Below are 22,656 nucleotides of genomic sequence, written 5' to 3'. Positions count from 1 at the left end.
TGTACAGCTAGGAGATGTAGTAATGAAGAGTGTTGAATGGTCCAGAACATCTTCAGATTATTCGTTGCAAATTAAAGGTGCATCAGCGGCTGTACCCATAATTGACTTAATTGATCTTACAACTAGTGACCTTAAAGAGGTTACCGTCCTTACCTTTTACAGTTGCAAGATTGATTTCGGTCAGTCTGAAAGTAAGTCCCCGCAAAGTCCGAAGGAACTTGGTACACTGCGAGAAATCAGGTTCGTTGGTTCAGAAAACCCACTTTCCGAATCTGACAGGAACAAGCTGTCGGAGTTGTATCCTAATGTCAAAGTGACAGAAAATCAGACGAGTCAGGAGTCATCTGAAGAATCCCAGGAGGGTGCAGGGATACCTTTCAAGTTGGATAAGGCCTCCTCTCAACCACTCAAAACCTCTCTAATAGGTGAGTTGACAGAGACTGTTCTTCAATATGATTACCAGATAAATGGTGACTTATTCAAACTTACCTTTATGGAAAATAATTATATTTACAAGGCTTTATATTATGGAAAGAAAAAAGTTAGTAATCATAATAATAGTAATGAAGGTGGATTTACCCAGGGTAGCCACTTCAGCTCCGAAACCTGTTCTCCAGGCGGGTCCTGCTATTATCATTACCCCGGCTAAGCTAGGCTACCTATTCAGGTGCACACAGCTCTTTGAGGAATTAGTTCCTGCCGGTACCCCTTTAGCTCACCTGGGTCGAGTGCAGCGCACTGTGGATGAACTTTCCTTGCTGAAGGAAACTACGCCATGGCTGGGATTTGAACCCACGACCTTCTGTTTCAAAGTCCGGAGACTAATCCACTTGGCCACGGCGCTAAAAGTTAAATCTCACAATACACATAATGTGGTTATTAGGAATTTACTTCTGCCGACATGGACATTTTGGGAAAATTTACTCATGCAAATTACGCATATTTAATGAGATAGGCTAAACTATCTCCCGTACACTTTCTGATATTTCCTCATTAGTACCATGATTCCGATGTTTCGTTAATATCTTCCCATGCGTGAATAGACTATTCATTGTTGAAATACATGTAGATATAATGATTTATAAATATCACATGTACTTAACGAATATCGGAAATAAACGAAATTTATGAATAATATGTAACTAGTTGAAGGAAAGAAGTGTTCCTTTTATTACTAACCGTTTTCTTTTTATATACAGATGAACTTCCTGAGGAAAAGGTTGCATTTCATGAATATACAGGCTCACAGAATCGGGTTCTATAGGAGTAGAGTAATCAGGAAATAATTTCTTGTGGTACACAGCAAGGATTTTTTAGTATTAAAACATGCTTTATATACTAGTTTGCATGTTACTGAGGATTTCCAGACGAACATAATTTTGTAATGTTTACAGCACGAAAGATAAAGAGGGAAGATAGTAGATAATTGTGGATTTTCCTTGTAATGTTAGCATGATGCTCGACTAGAGGTTTTTTTTAACAATTTTATTTAAAAAACACATTGAACCAATGGGGAAATAGATGTTTAAAAAATTGCCAAAGTTGGAAAAAAGTTATCTTTCAAACACTATATTCCTCTTATTATTTACAATCGATATTTCAGAATGTACCCCAGTCATGGCAGTTAAGCGACAATGATTTATTAGAATTTTGAAGTTAAAGTTTTGTAATAAAGAAGTGCAATATAAATATTTTTAATAATTTTCAGTACCTGATGAAGGAGATGTCGAAACAACCATGAAAGAGTGCTGCAAGAGAGTTGGAGCTGATGGGGGCAAAATTCAGCTAGAATCCTTTGGGATTGAACTTGAGATACCTCCTGGTGCAATTGACAGCAAAGAGCCACAAGAAATCTCCCTTCGTGTTCTGACCGATACTCCTAATCTTGGTGACTCCAAAGACGAGATGTCAGTCTGCTTTGGTGTACAATGCTTAGCTCCTGATGACTTAATTCTGAGGTCGCCGGTGACTTACACATTACCTCATTGCGCTGTTGCAGCACTTTACTCCAGTTTACAGGCAGTCCTATACTCAGGAGAGGGGAAATACTCGCCACGTAAGAACTTTAACGTGCAAAGCTTATTTTATTATTTTGTCTATCATGGAGGTTATAGGTGTCATCCAGATGTTAACTTCGTTATGTCTGTAACCCTCCGAAAAAATGACGATGATGACGAGATCTTGCATAATTCATTTCATTTGATTTTCATAAAAATCGCGATGTCTAATGATTAACTATCTACAAAATATTCAAAAGTTATGCAAACGAGAAGAAGGTTCAATGCCACGGCCTCATTCTTTGCCTTATCGAATTATTTTGTGTGTGTGCGCATGAGTGTTACTGTAAAACCATGTGCGAAGTTTCATTAAAGAAAACCTGTTGGCAGAAGTAACCAATATCGTTCATGAAACAAACCCTTACTTCACTTTTGTTAACATTTTGATTTACTCTCATAATGACATTGTGTACATTTGGAGCACAAGTTTAATAATAAGTGAACCTATATTCAATATGGTGGAACTTTAGCAATGTCATTAGGCAGTAATGTTTATCAACCTATGGGCAGAATTCTGTCCAAACATGAAATCAATTTGCTTAGTTATGGATTAGTGAGCACACATCAAGGAGGGGGGAGGGTGGCATTTCTTATGGCACAGACTCACTTTGAAGGGTAATAAAGGAATAATGGGAACGAATTTGGTTTCAAATATGACCGAATTGATGCTGTTTTTTTATCATCCATCATTTTTTCGAACATCCATCAACCTTCGCCCAAATTTGTAGTTACACAACTTGAAAAAAGACTCTTCTGGCTTTCAAAAATGGTCACTTTTAATTCAATATTTTATTAATCATGCATGACGCAACCCATCAATCTTATTTTTTTCCCACGAGCTACCTAATGAGTGTACAAGAAGAATATAATATCTCCAAATTATTCCGTTCAATAGTTACAACATTTTGATTTAGGGGGACTCTGTCTTTGTTCAGTATTTATCACACGACATTATGTGGAGGAGCTCCCTGTTTGTTACGTCACAAAATAATAAATTCAATATTATACATTGTTATTTATGTTGGCCTTTGAAGGATTTTCATCAAACCCTCACCAACATTTTTTTTTTATTGTTATCACAACAAATTCACTATCCCTTTAAAAGATATCTTGTCATTGATTCTCTTTCGCAAATATCATGCCCTTCCATCAAATATTCCATAACCATTTTATTATTTTCCAATATGTAATTGCAGATGCAGTTATTAAGGAACGGAAAGTACTGTCAAGGTCTGGAATACCCAGCTGCAAGATCTTTAAGGACGTACTCAAACTCAAGATGGATCATTTTTCGTGGGCGAAGATTATGATCAGGATCAAGAACTTCTTCTTCCGCGGAAAGAGGATGTGTTTCGTGCCGTTTAAAGAGAAGTACTTGTCTCTGGCAAAGACACCTCTCATCTTACATGCCAACTTTTATGATGATGTGGAAGGGAACAAAGAGGTAAGTTTCACAATTTCCCCATTTTAACGAAAATAATGTTTTGATGATCTATCTTGGAATGATGGGTCAGTGTTAGAGAGGCCACCTCAAAAACGATCGGGAGTGGGATCGATCCCGGTCGAGTCACACCAAAGACTTGCAAAATTGGGACCTTCTCCCTTCTTGTTAGGCGCTCAACATTACGATTAGTTTGGATATTTAGGACAATTTATTGCATTTGAACCATAAAGACAATTTTGGTAACTCATTATTGAGTGCAATTACCAAGGAATTTATGTTATCATGTGAGGAATAGGCGTTAATGTCGTCTGCAAATTAGTCAGGTCCAGATTTGAGAAGACTGCCTTAGGCAAATCGTGTTAATGCTGAATTGAGAAGTGTTTTAGCATAATTTGAGGGCGCTGAGTCCAAATATGCTGTTTGCCAACCTTGATTTTGATGTTAAAATCCTCAAATTGGCAAAAACAATATGGCCGCCATTCTACACTTTTAAAAAAAAAACTATATTCTGACCCCCAAAACTTGGAACAAAAATGTTTGTCAACGATTTTTGGTACTATTAGATCTCAGGAATAATATACTAAAAATCCACCAAAATCCGGATCCGGGAAAGTGGTTATTTTCAAACTGGCGTCTAAGATGGCCGCCATCAACTGAAAATTAAAATAACCGGCATTTTATCTACCCTGGACACCTTTTCTGTGCATACATGTATTCAATGGAGTAGGGGATAAAAGGAAAGAGTGAACATAAGCACTCCAATGGCTGACATGGCCTAAAATTTCAAAATTCATCTATTACCTATTTTAGTGTCTTTTATTTGGGTTTTATTCATTTGTGATTTTCAAGGGTCAGGAAGTAAACCGGGATAAGTTACAAGGACAGTCAACGGTCCACTATGTCCGAAATTCCAAGATAGCTTTCAAAAATGAAGTCTAAAATAGCTGTTGTTATCTAAAAACCCTAAAACCCGACATAGTTTGTTTAATATCTGCCTTGGGGATATGATGTTGGTGTCTAACCCATTGTTTAATGAGTCAAGAAATACGTTGGGACAAGTAACAATGACATTCTATGGTCCTCCATGTCCAAAAACCCCAGATGGTTTGCAAAAATGGAGTATAAAATGTCTGTCGTTAATTACAAACCGACATAGTTTATAGTAACCGCCTGGAGAATATGATTTGTTTAGTATAACTCATGGTTTAAAGGGTCAAGTATTAGACAGTTAGTGGTTCCAGTATGTCCAAAAATCGATAATGGCTTCCAAAAATTGAGTCTATATAGGCCGTTCTTACCGAAAAACTGGCAGAGTTTGTTTAATATCAGCCTGGGGTATATGATTTTGGTGTTTAACCCATGGTTTAAAGGGTCAAGTAATAAAATAGGACAAGTTACAAGGACAGTCAGAGGTCCAGCATATCCAAGAATAAAAAAAAAGCTTCCAAAATTGGATTCTAAAATGGCTATTGCTACCTAAAAACTGACATAGTTTGTTTGATATCCGCCAGGGGTATATGATTATGTTGTCTAAACCTTGGTGTAAATCGTCAAGTAATACAATAGGATAAGTTACAAGGGCAATCAATGGTCAAGTATGTCCAAAAATCCAAGATGGCTTCCAATTAAGGAGGCTAAAATGGCTGCTGATACTTAAAAATTGATATAATCTATTTAGTATCCATCTGGGAGATATGATTTTGGTGTCTACACTGTGGTTTCAAGGGTTAAATAATACTTTTTTATTAGTTACAATTGTATGAAGCTGTCCATTTTACCTATTATTTAATGATGGCTTTCAAAATGAGTCTAAAAAGACTTCCATCACCTAAACATAGTCAGAATTAGGTGAACAAAATCTACACTAGTGTGGTTTGAAGGCTAAAATAATAAATCGGGACAAATAAATAGGATGTTCAGTTTTTCTTTCCGTCGTAAAATGTCCAAAGTGACTTCTAAAATTGCGTAAAAATGACTGTTGTCCCCTAACCTTGAAGCCATAGGATAGTCCTAAGCCCACAAATGACGTGTCTTGAAATACCTATCTGTGAATTATGGAAATTTTTAGGTGAAAGTGTACCTTTATTTTTTTTTATTTTTTTCGGATGTTTACTTATTGTTCCACCACCGTCAAATTATGTCACGATATCATGTAAAACATATTTTCACGAGTCTTTAAAACAGAGACACCAAACTAATGGCATGGGATACAAAGTATTGTCGTTTTTGTATCAATGGTGGCCAATTCGAATGTAATTTCTGGAGCGTTCTCTATTTTTTTTGGTACAAAATGGACAACGGTGTATCCATGTAATTCTTCTTTACATATATTATTTGACCCTTGAAATCATGAGAAAGACACAGTAATGTTTCTAAGTAGATATTATTTGCACTTTGCAGCCAGATTTTTAAGAAATAACTATTTTTCAAGGCATCATTTTTTGCTAAACTACACCACTGATAAACCTTGAAATTTTTCCAATTTAATTTTTCCCTTTGGAACCATGATTTTTTTAATATGTTTCATTTCATTCTCGATAGTCCTCAAAGTTATTTCTTCCAGGTTGATTTTATATGAATTGGACTATTTCAAAGATACAACGTCCAGACGTCCATTATAGACGCCATTTTGGAAGGTCATCTTGGATTCTCTGACACACTCGCCGACTATCTTGTAAACATGTCCTTATTCATTATTTACCTCGAAAGCTTTTTGATGATTTTTTTTTGTTGAGGATTTACTTTATTTTTGGAGTTGATGGTACAACGGCTGCCATTGTGGACGCTATGTTGGATTTCCAGGTAACCTTGACGACCTTTTGTAACTATATCCTGTCTCAATAGACTTTGTTTAATCCCAACATGCCTAAGTTTCATGAAATAGACATCTATACCCTAAAAGTTATCACATTTCAAAAGCTTAACCTCGGTTAAGATTTGATGTTGACTTGGCCGCCGCCATGGTCATCGCCGCCGTCGGAAAGCGAGGTCCATGTCTTGCTTCTGCTATGCAGGCGATGAGAAAATTGCGGACACGTTAAAGATATCACAATGTGAATATGCTCGTATTGCCCCAAAATTATCAAACATTTGGCCATATTATTTATCAATCAGCAGCTGTGAATCATGGCAGCCATCTTGGAATTAAAGATGACTGACGAATCAATCGAACACATTATTTTTGCAACCATGGGTATCAAAAATAGCGCATAGATTCCAATTTCTGAAATACAATCACCCATAAAAATCGTTTAATATGGGAAACTGCATTAAAAATGCTGCCATTTTATTTTTGCCGATTTGAGGATAAAAACGTCGGAATCAAGTTTGGCAAACAACATTTTTGGATTCAGCACCTCTGGATTACCTTAAAACAATTGATAAATCAGCATTAACACAAAATGCCTAAAGCATTTTTTCTGAGCACATATTTTAAAATCTGGACCTGACTAAATAATATCAACGATAAGCGAGAAGTTGTATTGGTTAAGTCATTGGTATAAGTACAAAAAAACTAACAGGCCTAATATCGATCCTTGTAGAACGCCGCATCGGATTGGTAACAAAGTTTGAGGAAACGTTATTATACACCACATAATGTTGTCTATCGGCTAAATTACTCTAAAACCAAGAAAGAGCAAAACCGCGGATTCAATATTGATTGAGCTTTTTAATCATAATTTAAGTACTTATTCAGGAAGTATAACAGGAAACCATTTAATACCAACTCAAACTTTCTTTTAAGACAGTATTACTCATTCTTCTTCCAGCTAAACTTCTGACGTTTCCTATTCACTACATTCCTTGTTCTCACTAAAAGGTAAACTCCCCAAAATTCAGGGTAAGGTTATGACGTACAGATGGTTTTGGTCAAGCGTCCAAGTTTGATCAACACCTGTTTGGTTGAAGAGAGTCTTGACCAGACCAGTTTAAAAGGGGTTCACTTCTAAACCAAAGTCAGAATAGAAATTTGAGTTTACATTACTTTTAGGGATTGTTCCAGCATGCATACAGATTAGAGACAGAGCTACAGAAAAGTTTATATTTTATACTGCAGAGTAAAGTCACGATCAGACTTTCTCATATATTCGTCATTAACAAGTTAAAATCATCTCTAATAAATGTTAATATAATGTACATATTGCATTACATTTTCTTCATTTAAGCCTGGTTGAAAGCAAAAGTGCAGTATATCCCAACAACAACTTAACACCAGTATTGTGGACCTGAAGGGACATCACAAAAAGATCCAAATCGCGAATATTGACGACGAAATTCGTAGCGAATTGGTCTAGACGAAATTAACGACGTCGCCAATTTCGTCGTGAATTTGTTTTGCTTGCTTGGGCGGTTCGAGTCCCCCGCTCAAGAAATGACTTCATTTTGTGATATCTCTTCAAATTACCACTTTTGTCGCAGAGGAGGGACTTTTTGTATTCCTCTTACTCCATTTCTTCTTAACTATTATATTCGGTGTACATGCACCATTTTGTTCAAGTTTTTCACCTTTTCTCTCTGATGGTAGGTAGCAATCAACCGATGAATTGTTCGGTGCTTTTCATGGCAATACCATGCAGCTCGGGCCCCCCTTGTTGCCGGGGCGCTTCAGCCCGAATATTGCTAATAGAAGTGGGCGTGTGCAGTCAATGAGCTTTGATGCTAATTTTTCCTGCTGTAGAGCGTATTGTTTTAAGTTGTAATATATGCTTCAATTTCTTTGACTTTGTGGTGTTGATAATTCAGTCGCGGAATAATATTTTACATGGATAGGGGATCGGGGCGAATTTGCTCGGGCGCCCTAATTGCTAAAAATAATGTTCGTGGTGTAGCTGTGTGGGCATGCCGAGCCGAGGAATAATACGTTTTAATTGGGGGCTTATCATCATTTTTTAAATTGGTTACTGACCAATATGTTGTAGGATAATCATTTTTTTCCCCAATTTGATCTAATTCTCAGTTCAATAAGGGACACTTAAGAAAGAGAAATAACTCGGCCGCTTCAATCGCTCCCTCAGATTTAGTTTCTTCGCATTCATACGTCCTTTCCTTCAATCATTGTTTGTTTTGTAATCTAATTATCATCTAGTTACCTTTTCGTCTACTTATTAATCAGTTCATTAACCAACATATTGGTTGCTGACCAATATGTTTTAAGATGATCAGTTTTTCCAATTTGATCTAATTCTCAATTCAACAAGGGACACTTAAGAAAGAGAGAAAGACAGAAAGAAGTAGAAAAAGATGGAACAGGGAAAAGGGGATATAGAGAAGAAAAAGAAGATGGAGAAATATATGGGTCAGAGGGACCCCCCTAAGAGATAGAGAGAGAGAGTGTGTTACGATACTGCAACAAATAACAATGGAAATTTAGTTTTAAATTTGATTTCCTTTTTTTTTATTACAGGAAATACATGTAGATCAATCAACAAAATAAAAACAAAACATCTTATATGTCTTGAAGATTTAGATGTGCAATCCAAGGTTATGATATTAGATCCAGTAAAATCCAAGTTGGTTGGCAAAGATTCCGTAAATTAAAGTTCACAATGATGGCGATGATGAAACTGATATTGGAGCATGATGAAGAACATAAGAGTCATTGTAACGAGTTGAAATGTCCGTGAAGACGATGTTGATGATGATTAAAGGGAATCCAACCCAAATAAAAACTTGTTTTTATAGGAAGAAGAAAAATCTGACAAATTGATAGGTGAAAATTTGAACAATATTGGACAAACAACAAGAAATTTATGATTTTTTTTAAGTTGTAAATATTGGTAATCACTATTAGTCCAGTCTGTTAGCGTCAAAAATGCCCTACTTGTGGACACGGTGGACAAAAGCATGATTTTTTCTCCAGACCCTTGTTTATGTATAAGAATTAAGAATGGGGTATGCTCCAAAAAATCTGGCTGCAGGAACAGTGAAAAAATGGGTGAAAATGTCCGAATTTATGAGTCTAGATTTGTCTGATAAATAGACTAGCGCTAGTGCAAAACTCAATAGCAGTGCATTATTTTGCATTGGATTAGTTCTTGAATTCAGACCATTTTTGAACAGATCTTCTGTTTGTCCTCTCATCTCAATGCACCAAATATCTGGAAGCAGATGCTTAACTAGCCGAAGGGTGACGGTGGAGGGGGTTGAATGTTGGTGTGTATGTACATATTTTGGTCTCGGGGTAAAGATGTGCGATACATATTTTTTGCATGTGTTGGAAATTGTGTTGCCATGGTAACAGTTTATCATTGCAAAAATAAGGTAAAAATCTTGCTGTTAGAACTACTTCCTCTGTTTTCATCCGATTCTCATGAAATTTGGCACACACATTGGTCTTGAGGTGAAGATGTCTAAGACACATATTTGTGTGTCTTTCAGAAATCTTGTTGCCATGGTAACAACATATCATATGGTGAAAATTGGGAAAAAAAACTTACAATTCAAACTGCTTCATCAGTTTTCAATCAATTGTCATGAAATTTGGCACACACATTGGTATTGAAGTAAAGATGTACAAGGCACTTTTTGTGTGTGTTTCAGAAATTGTGTTGCCATGGAAACAACATATTATATGGCAGAATTTAGGTAAAAGCCTTGCAATTTGAACTACTTCATCAGTTTTGAACCAATTCTCATGAAATAATTATGGCTCACACATTGGCCTTGAGGTAAAGAGGTCCAAGAATCCTTTTTTGCATTTGTCAGAGAGTACAATGCCTTGGTAACCACATATAGCCAGAAATATGGGGAAAACTCATTGTGGATCAATCTACTTCTCAGTTTTCAGCCTGTGCTGATAAACGTTGACACAAATATTCATTTTGGGTAAAGATTCATATTCAGTGTTAAAAGGGAATCCAGCCTTGGTCATAATGTTATGTGCATGGGGAGAAAAATAAGAATGGTGAAAGTTTGAAAGAAATCGGACAAGCTAAATAAAGTTATGGCTGCTTTAAAATTAAGATCCCTAAGGCTACAAGTATGTAGAATTCAAATTGGCAACTGGGTAAGTAAATTATGACAAGGGATGAAGCCGCAAGGAAAACTTTCCCATAAGACTTGTACTTAATTATTAGGATTTTTGATTTTCTCCTAAATTCCTATTCCATTGGGGCCGTAATATAAACCCGGTAGTATAGTGTTTTATGTCCTCATGAAAGAAAGATATAATTGAAGTAAAACTTTTGAAAATAGAAACTTTAGCCAATTAATTATTCCAGTACATGGAAGAGTGGTCCTTGCCTTACATCACTATGACATCACATATGCGGTCAATTTGAAGTCTTCATGGGTATAGTGATTACCAATGTTTACAACTTTTATATAATCACAACTTTCTTATGGTTTGTCCGATATTGTTTAAACTTTGACATAAAAACTTGTCTGATTTTTAATTTTCCTCTAAAAACAAGTGTTTATTTGATTTGGATTTCCCTTTATAACGTCATATAATAGCGAAGGGTATTAATCACCTTCAATTGGGGGAGGGGGGGGGGAGGAGAAGGTCCTTAAAAACTGACAACATAAAAATATAGAAGGTTAAAGTCCATGACTATTAGGAACTTAAACACTCTTAAAAAAACACCCCTCCCATTTTTTTTTTTTGGGGGGGTGGCTTTAGAAAATTGCCACAGAAAAGAGTAAATGGAAATTATTACGACTAGGAACTTAACCCCCCCCCAAAAAAAAAAAAAAGAAAAGGGGGGGGTGAAAAATCCTTTACACTTCAGCATATCAATTTAAAGCCTAAAACATTCTACTTTGAAAGAAAAATGTTTCCGGTGTCCAATTAATCAATGGTTTATTTATCTTCTTCTACTCAGTCTTTGTTCATTTCAGTTCCTACTCTGACTGTCTTTCATCACCTTTTGCACTCTTGAGCTTTACCATACCTTCTTGTTTTGTTTCCTCTCCCCCCCTCCTCCTTGCCTCCCTTTCTCAGTATATTTTTCTTTGCTATTTTAATTCATTATTATCTAGCAACAATTATTCCATTCTGAATGCTTACACCTACACCGAAATATAATACCATGACATTTTCCCCCTTCATTATCATTTTTGGCTACACTCTGTCGATACTATTAGCAATATTCAATGTCTAGTTTTGAAGAAATTACTGTCATGATATTATATTTTGGTAAAGGTACATCAAATTCAAATTCATATTAACAAGGTTGCAACATTCAGAATGGAATAATTGTTGCTTGACAAAAATGGATGTAGTTATTTTACGAAAATCCTCTGTGAAAATTTCAGTTTTATCACTGAGTTTTCCCATTCCTGCAGTTACCACCATCTGAAAGGAATATGACTAGAATATAATTATATGTAGAGAAATAAAAGTTTATCTACATATAATTATATTGTAGTCATATCCCTTATAAGTTTGTCTTTACTCCAATGGAAAATTATTTGCACTTGTTTTTATGACAGTCAGAGTTTGCATCCAACAATTTTGCTACTGAAACATATTCATTTTTGACAATGGGAGATATAGGATGTATAAAGCAGGGGCTGTGACAGAAATATACTGGAAAAATGAAGTGAAAGAAAATATAAGGCTAAAATCTATTGTGCACATATGTATATTTTTGATATGGTATGTTATTGAGTCATGGATTTGCAAGTGAATTTCTAAAACAAGTGCAGAGATTTTTGTATATACTTAAATTTCTATAATTAGTTGCATGATTAAAGGTACACTTTAAAATATGTCAGAAAAATATACTTGGAGAGAGAGAGGAAACAGAAGGAGATGGTATGGTGAAGCTCAAAATCAAGAGGGATTTGAAAGTAAAAAAAAGAGTAGGAACGGAATATGAATAAAAGACTGAGTAGGAGAATATAAATAAACAATGGTTAATTGGGTACTGTAAACAATTTTTTATCAAATCAGAATGCATTAAACTTCAAATGAATGGTCTGAAGTGCAAAGGACTCTTCTTACCTTTAGGGAGGGGGGGGGGGCATTTTCTGCTAAAAAAATAATCAGCCCCCTATTTTTTCGGTGGGGGGGGGATTAAGTTCCTAGTCATAATCCTTTAACTTTTATGAGGTCATTTTCTAAAGACCCCCCCGCACAAAAATAAGAGTAATGTCTAGCTTTAAAAATGCAAAGACCCTTGAGGGGCAAAGATGTAGACTGGTTTGAGCATGGGGAGGTAGAACTACAAGTGGTATGGGGAGGGGTGAACATTTTGGGGAGGTGGAACTAAGGTTTGGAAAATCAGCTGTTGAAAGTAGAAGGGGTGCACATTTCGTTTTGCTTGCCAGTGTTGGAACTCCTCTGCCTCAGCGGAAGGTTTCACATTCACCCAGTGTACCTCCAGCCCATGCCTTGAGGGGATGCGTTTTTTAAGAGTGTTTATCATTTTTATGTTTTTAATGGCCACCGCCTTTGACCTACTTTATTTTGATGTCAGATTTTAAGGACCAATCCCGCCCCTCCCCCCAAAACCTAGAAATATTAATGAAGGTGATTAATACCCCCACACTCTGGCGTGAACATTTTAATGCACAGAAGACATTTAGAATTTAATATAAATCTTTACCCCAAGATGAATATTTCTTCCAACTTTTATGAGCACTGACTAAAAACAGGGGGAGTAGTTTGATCCACAATGAGTTTTCCTGTATTTCTGGCTATCATATGTGGCTACCCTGGCAATGCACTTTCTGACAAATGCAAAAAAAAAAGGTTCTTGCTCATCTATACCCCAAGGCCAATGTGTAAGCCAAATTTCACGAAAATTGGTTCAAAACCTAAATTTTGCCATATAATATGTTGTTACCATGGCAACAAAATTTCTGAAACACACACAAAAAGTGCCTTGTACATCTTTACTTCAATACCAATGTGTGTGCCAAATTTCATGACAATTGATTGAAAACTGATGAAGCAGTTTGAATTGTAAGTTTTTTTCCCAATTTTCACCATATAATATGTTGTTACCATGGCAACAAGATTTCTAAAAGACACACAAAAGTGTGCCTTAGACATCTTCACCTCAAGACCTATGTGTGCGCCAAATTTCATGAGAATCGGTTAAAACAGAGGAAGTAGTTTCAAACAACAAGGTTTTTACCTTATTTTGCCATAATACACTGTTACCATGGCAACATAATTTCCAACACATGCGATAAATGTGTCTTGCACATCTTTACCCCAAGACATGGGGTTGGTGTGCATGTACATACACACCAACATTCAACCCCCTCCACCGCCATCCTTCGGCTTGGTTAGCATCTGCATTCAGATATTTGGTGCATTGAGATGCGAGGACAAACAGAAGATCTGTTCAAAAATGGTTTGAATTCAAGAACTAATCCAATGCAAAATAATGCCCTGCTATTGAATTTTGCACTAGCGCTAGTCTATATATCAGACAAATCTAGACTCATAAATTCGGACATTTTCACCCATTTTTTCACTGTTCCTGCATCCAGATTTTTTGGAGCATACCCCATTCTTAATTCTTATACATAAACAAAGGTCTGGAGAAAAAAATCACGCTTTTGTCCACCGTGTCCACATAATTTCGCTAACAGACCAGACTATATACCCATTAGGTGAGCGGCCAGAAGCCAAAAAGTGGCTTATTTCTTGACTTTAATCCCCCCGGCTGGATCAAAGCAAAATCATACATCAAATTAAAGGAAATTTTCAGAATTTTTCGGAATTGGGCATTAAAAATGACGTAATGTGTAGCATCACCATGGAAACCAGCCTTGAATAAGCCACGCCCATTTTAAATACTTATTGAATATTCATCGTGAATATTGATTTTTTTTACCCATTAATTTAAATTATCAGGTATTTCTTCTTATTTTTAAAGGATAGATCCACTTTATATTGTTAGATGAATTACTGAAAAACAACTTAGCATGAATTTTATGAACATTTTCTCAGAAATCGTTGCCTAGCAACATAACTTTCCTTAGCACTCATTTAGCTACTTAAGTAAACCACTCATTTTTCAATTTCAAAGCTAACTTTTAACTTTTTAACTCGGTTAAATCAAACCAAATAAGTTACACAAATGAAATTCTATAAAGTATTATTGAAAAATCATAAAAAGAACTGAAAACCCCCATTTTAAATCTTGCGAACCACAAATAAATTTGCTAAGCTCTACCTGATATACCCCTTCACATCGTATAAATCGCCATATTATTGTTCATTTTGACTACATTGATACACGTACGTACAAGTCACATACTTTTTGTGGTGAAAAAAGTTGATTGAGTTAATAATACCTGATCAATTAACATGCAGTATCTTGTCTTCAATAGAACAACAACAAAATTAACATTTCATATTACCCATGGGTACCAATTAATTGCCTAGCAACGACTATTTTCCATAGCAACGACTATATTAACACTCTTCTCCCTGGTCATGCTGGTCAAATATGTGGAAAACGGTCCATTATAAGCAATAAAACTGATCGACACAACTATCATATAGATGCTTACAACCTTGTTTTCAATAAACATTCAACAAACTAAATATTTTATAGCTTCCATGGAGACAAATGTGTTGCCTAGAAACAGTTTTCCCTAGCAACGGCTATGTTACCACTCTTCATCTTGGTCAAATGTGCTGAGGAAGTTGTTCCTTAGAGTAAAAATATTGAGCAAATTAACATATGATAGCTTGTTAGGCAAACAGCATTTAGGAGTTTACCATTATCTACTGACACAATCCATTGCCTAGCAACACTATTTACCTTAGCAACGATATATTTTTACCTTAAAAAATCTTGAGGAAAATGATCCACTTTTAAGTGTACAGTACCATTTGTAAATGGGATGGTCCAGGGTGAAAATTCTATCTAAATGAATGAAGTAAAATTCACATAGCTAAATGCTGAAAATTTCATCAAAATCAACAATTAACAAAGTTATTGAATTTTAAAGTTTGTTAATATTTTGTGAAAACAGTTATATGCAAATCGTCATGAATATTCATTAGGTGGGTTGATGATGTCACATCCCCACTTTCCTTTTTCTTATGTTATTACATGAAATCATAAATGTTTCATTATTTCATACATGCATAAAACATGTGTCTGCTTTATGATGAAATAAGTTGCGGCAATAGATAACTTAATCAGTTGTCAATCCAATTGTTTTAGTTCTTGGTAGAAAATTTTTGAATAAACCTAATTTCATATAATAAAATACAAAAGAACAAGTGGGGATATGACATCATCAGCCCAACTAATGAATATTCATAAAGACATACCTAAAACTGTTTCACCGGAATTATGCAAATCTTTAAAACTCAATAACTTTGTTATTTGTTATCCGATTTTGATGAAATTTTCAGCATTTTGCTTTGTGAATTTTACTCTATTTGTTGAGATATGAAATATTTCCAGCCTGGACCATCCCTTTAAATAATATACCTAAATGCATACTGGCAATGGTAAATTAAAGGACACCACTTCATTTCTCTTATTCCTTTTTTGTATATTGCTTGCCTACAAATTCTAAACAGTACGATGAGCATGGTATTTAAACTGTATCATATGAAAGAAAGCAGCTACAAAGAGAAATTTAAATGTTGAAGATAAAAAGAGAATAATATGGTTTGGATGATTCATAGCTGGGTACATTCAGAAAAGACAAAGCATGTGCTACTCAACTTCTGGAAGTTATTGAGGAATGGACAAAGGATTTGGATAAAGGAAAATCAACTGACTGTATCTATTTGGACTACAAAAAAGCATTTGATGGCGTCCCCCATCGAAGACTTCTGCTTCAGCTTCATTCATATGGAATTAGAGGTAGTGTCTTGAACTGGATCAGATCCTTCTTAAAGAACAGAGAGCAACGGGTGGTTGTTAATGGAGTTTTCTCAAATTATGTTAGAGTCAGTAGTGGAATTCCCCAAGGGAGTGGTCCGGAGCTATTTCTGATTTTCATAAATGATTTACCAGATGTCCTAGCTTCTCAAGCAAGTGTTATTAAGTTATTTGCTGATGATACAAAATCATTTGCTGAAGTTAACAACGATCAAGACTGTGAAATCCTTCAAGCTGATTTACTGAGGATTCAAAGTTAGGCAATCTTATGGCAAATTCCTGTCAATACAGGAAGGTGTTAAGTCCTTCACAATGGCAGAAAGAACCTGCACTATGACTATAAGTTAAGTTTGGATGGCCCGCCAATCGAAGTGAGCCACAGTGAAAAGGACTTGGGAGTCATTTTCGACGATCAGCTAAGTTTTTCTCAGCACATATATCAGATAGCAAAGGCAGGAAATAAGAAAATGGGGATCATCAAGAGATCTTTCTCATTCCTTGAACCTAAGAACTTCAAGCTACTTTATAAGTCCATAGTTCGACCTGCTTTGGGGTATTGTTCACAGATTTGGCATCCATACTTAAGGAAGGATCAGGCGAAACTCAAGAGAGTCCAAAGAAGAGCTACAAAGCAGTTCCGAGTTTACAGGTCAAGATTTACCCGGAAAGGTTAGCTCAACTAAAGTTACCTTCATTATCCTACCGACGTCACAGAGCAGATCTTATCCAAGTGTTCCGAATAATTCAAGGGACCAACGATCTTGAGACTTCAAAATTCTTCAAATTCAGTGAAGACTCTAGAGAAACCAAGAGCAAATACTCGGAAAAGACAAAATTCTTTCTCACATCGAATAGTATCTGAGTGGAATAACTTGCCAAATCAAGTAGTGATCGATCAAAGAGCACTTCCATAAACTCTTTCAAGTCAAATTTAGAGAAAACATGGGAGCCCAAAAAGGAAACGTTTAATACTGACAAATCTTTTACCTGCCCATGCTCTCATTAATACCTTTACCTCCTGAAACCATACATCGCCATATAACCAGTACCAGTCTATCTTCCACTTTAGTGACTTCAAGGAATTGGAAGGAGAGGGGCAAACAAGTTTTATAGGTAAAACTTTACGCCCATAACAAGGTATGTTACAAGGTATGTTATAACATATTTGTTTGCTACATTAGGTATAGCATTGATGATATAATAGAAAGGACAACACTACTCTTCAGGCACAGTACCTGATTAAAACTTTGATCATAAAGTGGGTCTTCACCATTTCAGGGACCTCCTATACTCAATTAAGTCATTGGCAGAGGCTTTTGGCTGCATATTCAGATCACTTTCCTTAAGTGAATATGGAATGGTTAACAAATGGATCTGTCTTGTCAAATAATACCTAATCACCCATGCATGCCCAACTTCAAAGGTTGTGTGGAGGCTGTAGCCCAAAGATGCCAAAGCTGTGAGTTCAACAAGTTTCTGTTGAAACTTATTAATAAGTGTCAGAGGTTTAATCAAAGGGAACTTATGATGTCACTTTCAATCTGATAACTGTCAAGAAATCAGAGGGATGAAAGCATGGAAACTCGGGATCTTAAGCCTTAATATTGTTGTTATTTACCTGATTGCTAAGAGAGCAACAAGAGAACCGACAGCTTAATCTCCTCTCAAGACCTGGTAATGAGGATGCGCCTAACAAAAGTGCACTAACGCACCAAATGGGAATCAAATCTAGGTCACCGGAATCCGAAACCCCTTTTCCACCGACTGAGCTATCATTCCTAATTGGGCCAAAAAAAGGACAAGGAAACCATTAAGGATAGAAAGGCTTCCTAAATAGGGAGATGTTTTCTATGTCTTAGTGTCATTATGTAATATGTCATGACGTTTGCACACATCTGCCTAATAGAGACAACCACTGCTGGGTACACAGCTTGGTGCTAGATATTGACCCCAAGTCTTGAATAGAGCATGCAGAGCTATCACTGACTGTTAGCGACTAACGGAAGTGAGTAATCTTTACCTACTCTGTATTATTGCCCCACCATACGTCAGAAGAGAAGTCATCAGCACAGATGAAAGAAGAAAAATCAGGTAGATAGTTTTCAACCATGAACCTGCCGAGAGACTCAAATCTAGACACAGTTTTCTCAACAGAATCCCTTGGTGACTCTGCACGCATGAAAGCGTTACCCTCTGGTCGAACAATCTCCAGTCTGTGATGCACAATCTCACCTATGGACTTAGTACATCACTTTCCAGGTCCTATTGAAGAACGGTCGACCTGATCTTGTTTGATAGCCTATGGGTCTACAATAGGAGTGGAGAAACTACCTGCAACTGTTAGGATGATCATAGGATACAACACTTTTGTGTCTGCTCCCTCCTACCGGAGCTATGAACTGCTATTGCCTTTGCCACTTTTCACAGGAAAGCTACATGTAGATCTTGTACCATTAACAGGACATGAAATCTTTAATGACATATAAAGAAGAAGTGTGTCATTAATTATCTGACTGGTAGAAGACGCCTATTTATGGTAATCTGACATTTCGGGAAAAGGGATTATTTGCTCATGGGTTGTTGGATGGGGGAGGAGACAGGGACTTAATTGGTTCCTAATGGGGTCGTCGGTTAGGCTAAAACTTTGCTGAAAACGGTGCCTATATTCTAAATGTTGGTGTTTTAAGGTGAAAATTACAAGTTGCCAGTGGAATAGCAAAGATATTCGATGCTAACAATCTTACCCCATATCTATATACCCCCCTTAAAAGCCACTTTTTAGAGAGACAAACTCCTGCACACCTAGGCTCCCATTTGATCATAGGATACTGAATGATTTTAAAGGGCAATATTTGCTCTGTGCACATCTTCTTGGGTCACTACACAAGTCCTGTGTTGTAGAGGGTACAAGCAAGATCTGGCTTTTGGGTTGAACGACTCCAGATCTTTGGCAGCACACAGCTCTGGTAGGACGGGGGGGGGGGGGAGACCAAAAGATGATGTACTGTCTGATCCTCCTTTCATAGTGTCTGCATCCCCGCTGTAGCCCCGAACTGCATATTGAGGACTTTGCACCTTCTTGTTCCAGACCAGGATGGCCATTTGTCACTTGAACCTGGGGATGTGATTCGCTAGGTGGTGGTTTGACCATAGGGGGATCCTTTGACTGTGTGCATAGCCATCAAGGGATTCAGTCAAGTGAAGGAAACTGTCTTGATTCGAGTCTCTTTTGGCAGGTTCATAGTTAATGAGTGGAAGAAGAATGACACCTTTTTGGCTTGTTTTCCACCCGTACTGATACCTCCATATGTGGGGGAACTGTGCCACACAATAGGTAAAAATCATCAACTCTTTGGTAGCAGACAACCGAAAATTGCGCTGCAAGCAGCATTTAGGACTGGGTTAAACTTGTAGCATACAGCAGAGCTGTTGAACGGATGGTTTGGCATCTGCTCCCCATATTGTGTTAGCAAACATCTTATTGATGCTGTTCCTTTCTCCAGCTTTTGCCTTTGTCTTGGCTACATGTTCTTTGTACCCAAGAGTGACGTCAAGGTAGGCAGGATTGCTGGTGTGTTTCATTCACTTTTAACACCATCTGACCATCAGTTTCTGGTCAGATATGCCAGAGCATCACTGAATGTTTTTTCAACCTCTTCAAATGACTGCTTCTGTGAGACAATGCACAGTTCATCAGCATAGGTAGCTCTTGGTGTTTGGGTTGATTAGTTGGTAGTTTGTGTAGATGTTAGAGAGGAGTTGGGCTAGGACACTTCTTTGGGGAGACCATTTTCTGCCTCCAGCATTTGCTGCTGGAACCATTGAGATTCACAAACAACCGGTTTGACAGCATGTTCTGAATTAGCTTTGTCAACTTGACGTCCTTTGTCATCACAATGACTTTCCTCGTAAGTAGGCCTACCCTATGATCAACTGTTTCATAAGCTGCAGAGAAGTCAACAAAGGCTGCTCCAGTTTTCAGACCTTCCTCAAACCACCTGATGTACTGAGTCAAATTCAGTACTTGATAAGTAAAGGACTTTCCTTGCCTGAATCTTGCCTACTGGAATGAGGAACTTGGGAGCAATGCGATTAAGCAGGAGCCTTTCAAAGGGCGTATGTGTGTGATATAGTAGAATGATTGTTCTGTAACTCTTTTGGCTGATTGGGTCTTTGCCTGGCTCGAGTTGGGCAACAACCCTCAATTTCCTCTTGCCATTGTTTTTTTCCCATGCAAACAGTGGTTTAAATATGTCAGCATCCCTTGGGTTGCAATAGGTCCAATAAGTGTGATCTGCTCACAGAGGATATCATACATTATCTAATCCAGATGCCTTGTTGCTCTTCATTATTTTCTTTGATAGCATAGCACAAACATAATGAGTAGGGAGTGCTGGGAGATCCTTTGGATAGGTATTCGGATCTATGACAAACTGCTCCCAGATTGCTTTCTTCAGGGTGAAACGTCTTTGAAAGAGAACTGTGCGCGGAGTGATGGCTGCATTTACCTTCAGCCCATTAGGTCGATGTTGAGTGTGCAAGAGAGGGTCAAGCACAACATTTTCACATTTTGGGGGTGATGCATTCTGATTTGCATCTGACCAGTTTTCCAAAAGTTCTCCAACTCGTTGGTTTCTCTATATCCCCAGATAATGCTGTGACTGTTGAAATCCCCAATGATTACATTTCGTTGATCGGAGAGGGCTTCTCGAGGAAGGGAGAAAGATTGGTTAGGAGGTTCATGGAAAGAACGTAAAGAAATACTCATTAGTTTAATGGTTAAGAGTTTGCCCTTTAGCTTGATGAGACAATAATAGGGCCTATACTCCATGTACTCCTAATTATTTATGCTTAAACAGATATCTGACCTGCTAATTAACTGCTGGAATCAGTAATGCCCATTTAGAATGGGACTAACCGGTTCTAGTGAGCAACAAGCTCTGATTCGAGTAATTTTTGTTGTCTACTTGTACGACATACTCAGGATCTCTTGATCTGTACTTAAATCACACCAGGTGATCATTGAAAAGCCCTTTTTGTGATCATTGAAAAGCCCTTTTTTCAACAAGTTGTCCAGATACACCAGCAATCCTGCTTGAAGGTCTACAAGTAGACTATTGTGTTTCATTGTGTTAAATTGTGTTGCCCATGCATTGGTATAATTAAAATGAAAAAAAAACCTTGCAACAACACAGGAAAATTGGCAGAATCGGAGATAGAACTTTTGATAGATTATTGTGATTTACACATTTTAGTGGGTAACCCATGCAGTAATTAGCTTTTGAGTTCACAATCACTACAGTTTAGGAATTATATTTGCCATACTGATAAATAATTTCATTTGTCATGTTTACGGACACTTTATAAGACTTATTGGTTGGTCTTAGATATGTATTACCCTTCCTAAAATGTTATATAATAAAATGTTCCAAATAACAAACTAAATGATATTGTTTATAATACAAATTTCCTCAGTCCCATTTCTGTACGCAGTGAAAAGTCACGTTTTCAAACTGAAAATTTTCACAAAATTCACCAAACCAAAAGTATGCATGATATCCTTCAATTTACTATGAAGCGCCCCTTGCCAAACTCAGTCGCTTCGCTCCCTCGCTTTGTTTCTTGGAGATTTTTTAGTTTGCCACCCCAAGGAAAATGTTCTGCATACAACCAGCCCTCTCTCAATATGCCGACTGCCTGGCTAGATGACTGAAATAAATTGCCATCACCACGATAAGTAGTATAAGATGCATTTTGAGGACAAAAATGATAATTTTGGGGAGATTACAGGCTTTAGATATCGCCAAAAAGTGATGGTTGCTAGGGAAAATGCTGTTGCTAGGCTACACAATGGTTGCCATAGGTAACATAAAAATCTATGAATACTCAATTATTTAGATTAGAACAGATAACATGACATGACACAGCAGGGTAACTAAGAATTATTTATAACAATACAATAAAATCCATTAAATAATAGTAGACCATACTGCTGCGTATAGTCGTAAATACACACAAACTGTGATATCCGTCACATGTAGGGGTTACTCAAACATGGCAATAATGTAATTTTTCATGATCATAAATACATTATACATCCTAGTCTTCCTCTTTTATTCATTTTTTCATCAAATTTCACTTTCTTCATCAGTTTGTATTACATTAAAAACTTTTTTAGAATTCTTGGGAGATTACAGGCTTTAGATATTGCCAAAAAGTGATGGTTGCTAGGGAAAATGCTGTTGCTAGGCAACACAATGGTTTCCATAGGTAACATAAAAATCTATGAATACTCAATTATTTAGATTAGAACAGGTAACATGACACAGCAGGGTAACTAAGAATG

General features: G+C 36.8%; 1 protein-coding gene across 1 annotated transcript; it reads left to right on the top strand.

Moving 5' to 3' along the window:
• The first annotated feature begins 1,712 nt into the window (after positions 1–1,712).
• LOC135155317 (uncharacterized) lies at positions 1,713–4,440 on the top strand. The gene is made up of 3 exons (XM_064104272.1): positions 1,713–2,056; positions 3,254–3,501; positions 4,351–4,440. Exons 1-3 carry the CDS (start codon positions 1,738–1,740, stop codon positions 4,438–4,440), a joined length of 657 nt encoding a protein of 218 aa, XP_063960342.1. The 5' UTR covers positions 1,713–1,737.
• Positions 4,441–22,656: the final 18,216 nt, after the last annotated feature.

The sequence above is a fragment of the Lytechinus pictus genome, chromosome 8, assembly GCF_037042905.1.
Source record: "Lytechinus pictus isolate F3 Inbred chromosome 8, Lp3.0, whole genome shotgun sequence".
NCBI classification, from domain to species: domain Eukaryota; kingdom Metazoa; phylum Echinodermata; class Echinoidea; order Temnopleuroida; family Toxopneustidae; genus Lytechinus; species Lytechinus pictus.
Note: the sequence above shows the minus strand (reverse complement) of the source record. Positions and strands in the feature narration are given on the sequence as shown.

Excerpts from the sequence above, each read along its gene's own strand:
- LOC135155317 (XM_064104272.1), top strand. The coding sequence starts at position 1,738 with ATGAAAGAGTGCTGCAAGAGAGTTGGAGCTGATGGGGGCAAAATTCAG. Across the intron at positions 2,057-3,253 it reads AGAGGGGAAATACTCGCCAC|ATGCAGTTATTAAGGAACGG; the intron begins GTAAGAACTTTA and ends ATGTAATTGCAG. Across the intron at positions 3,502-4,350 it reads ATGTGGAAGGGAACAAAGAG|GGTCAGGAAGTAAACCGGGA; the intron begins GTAAGTTTCACA and ends GTGATTTTCAAG.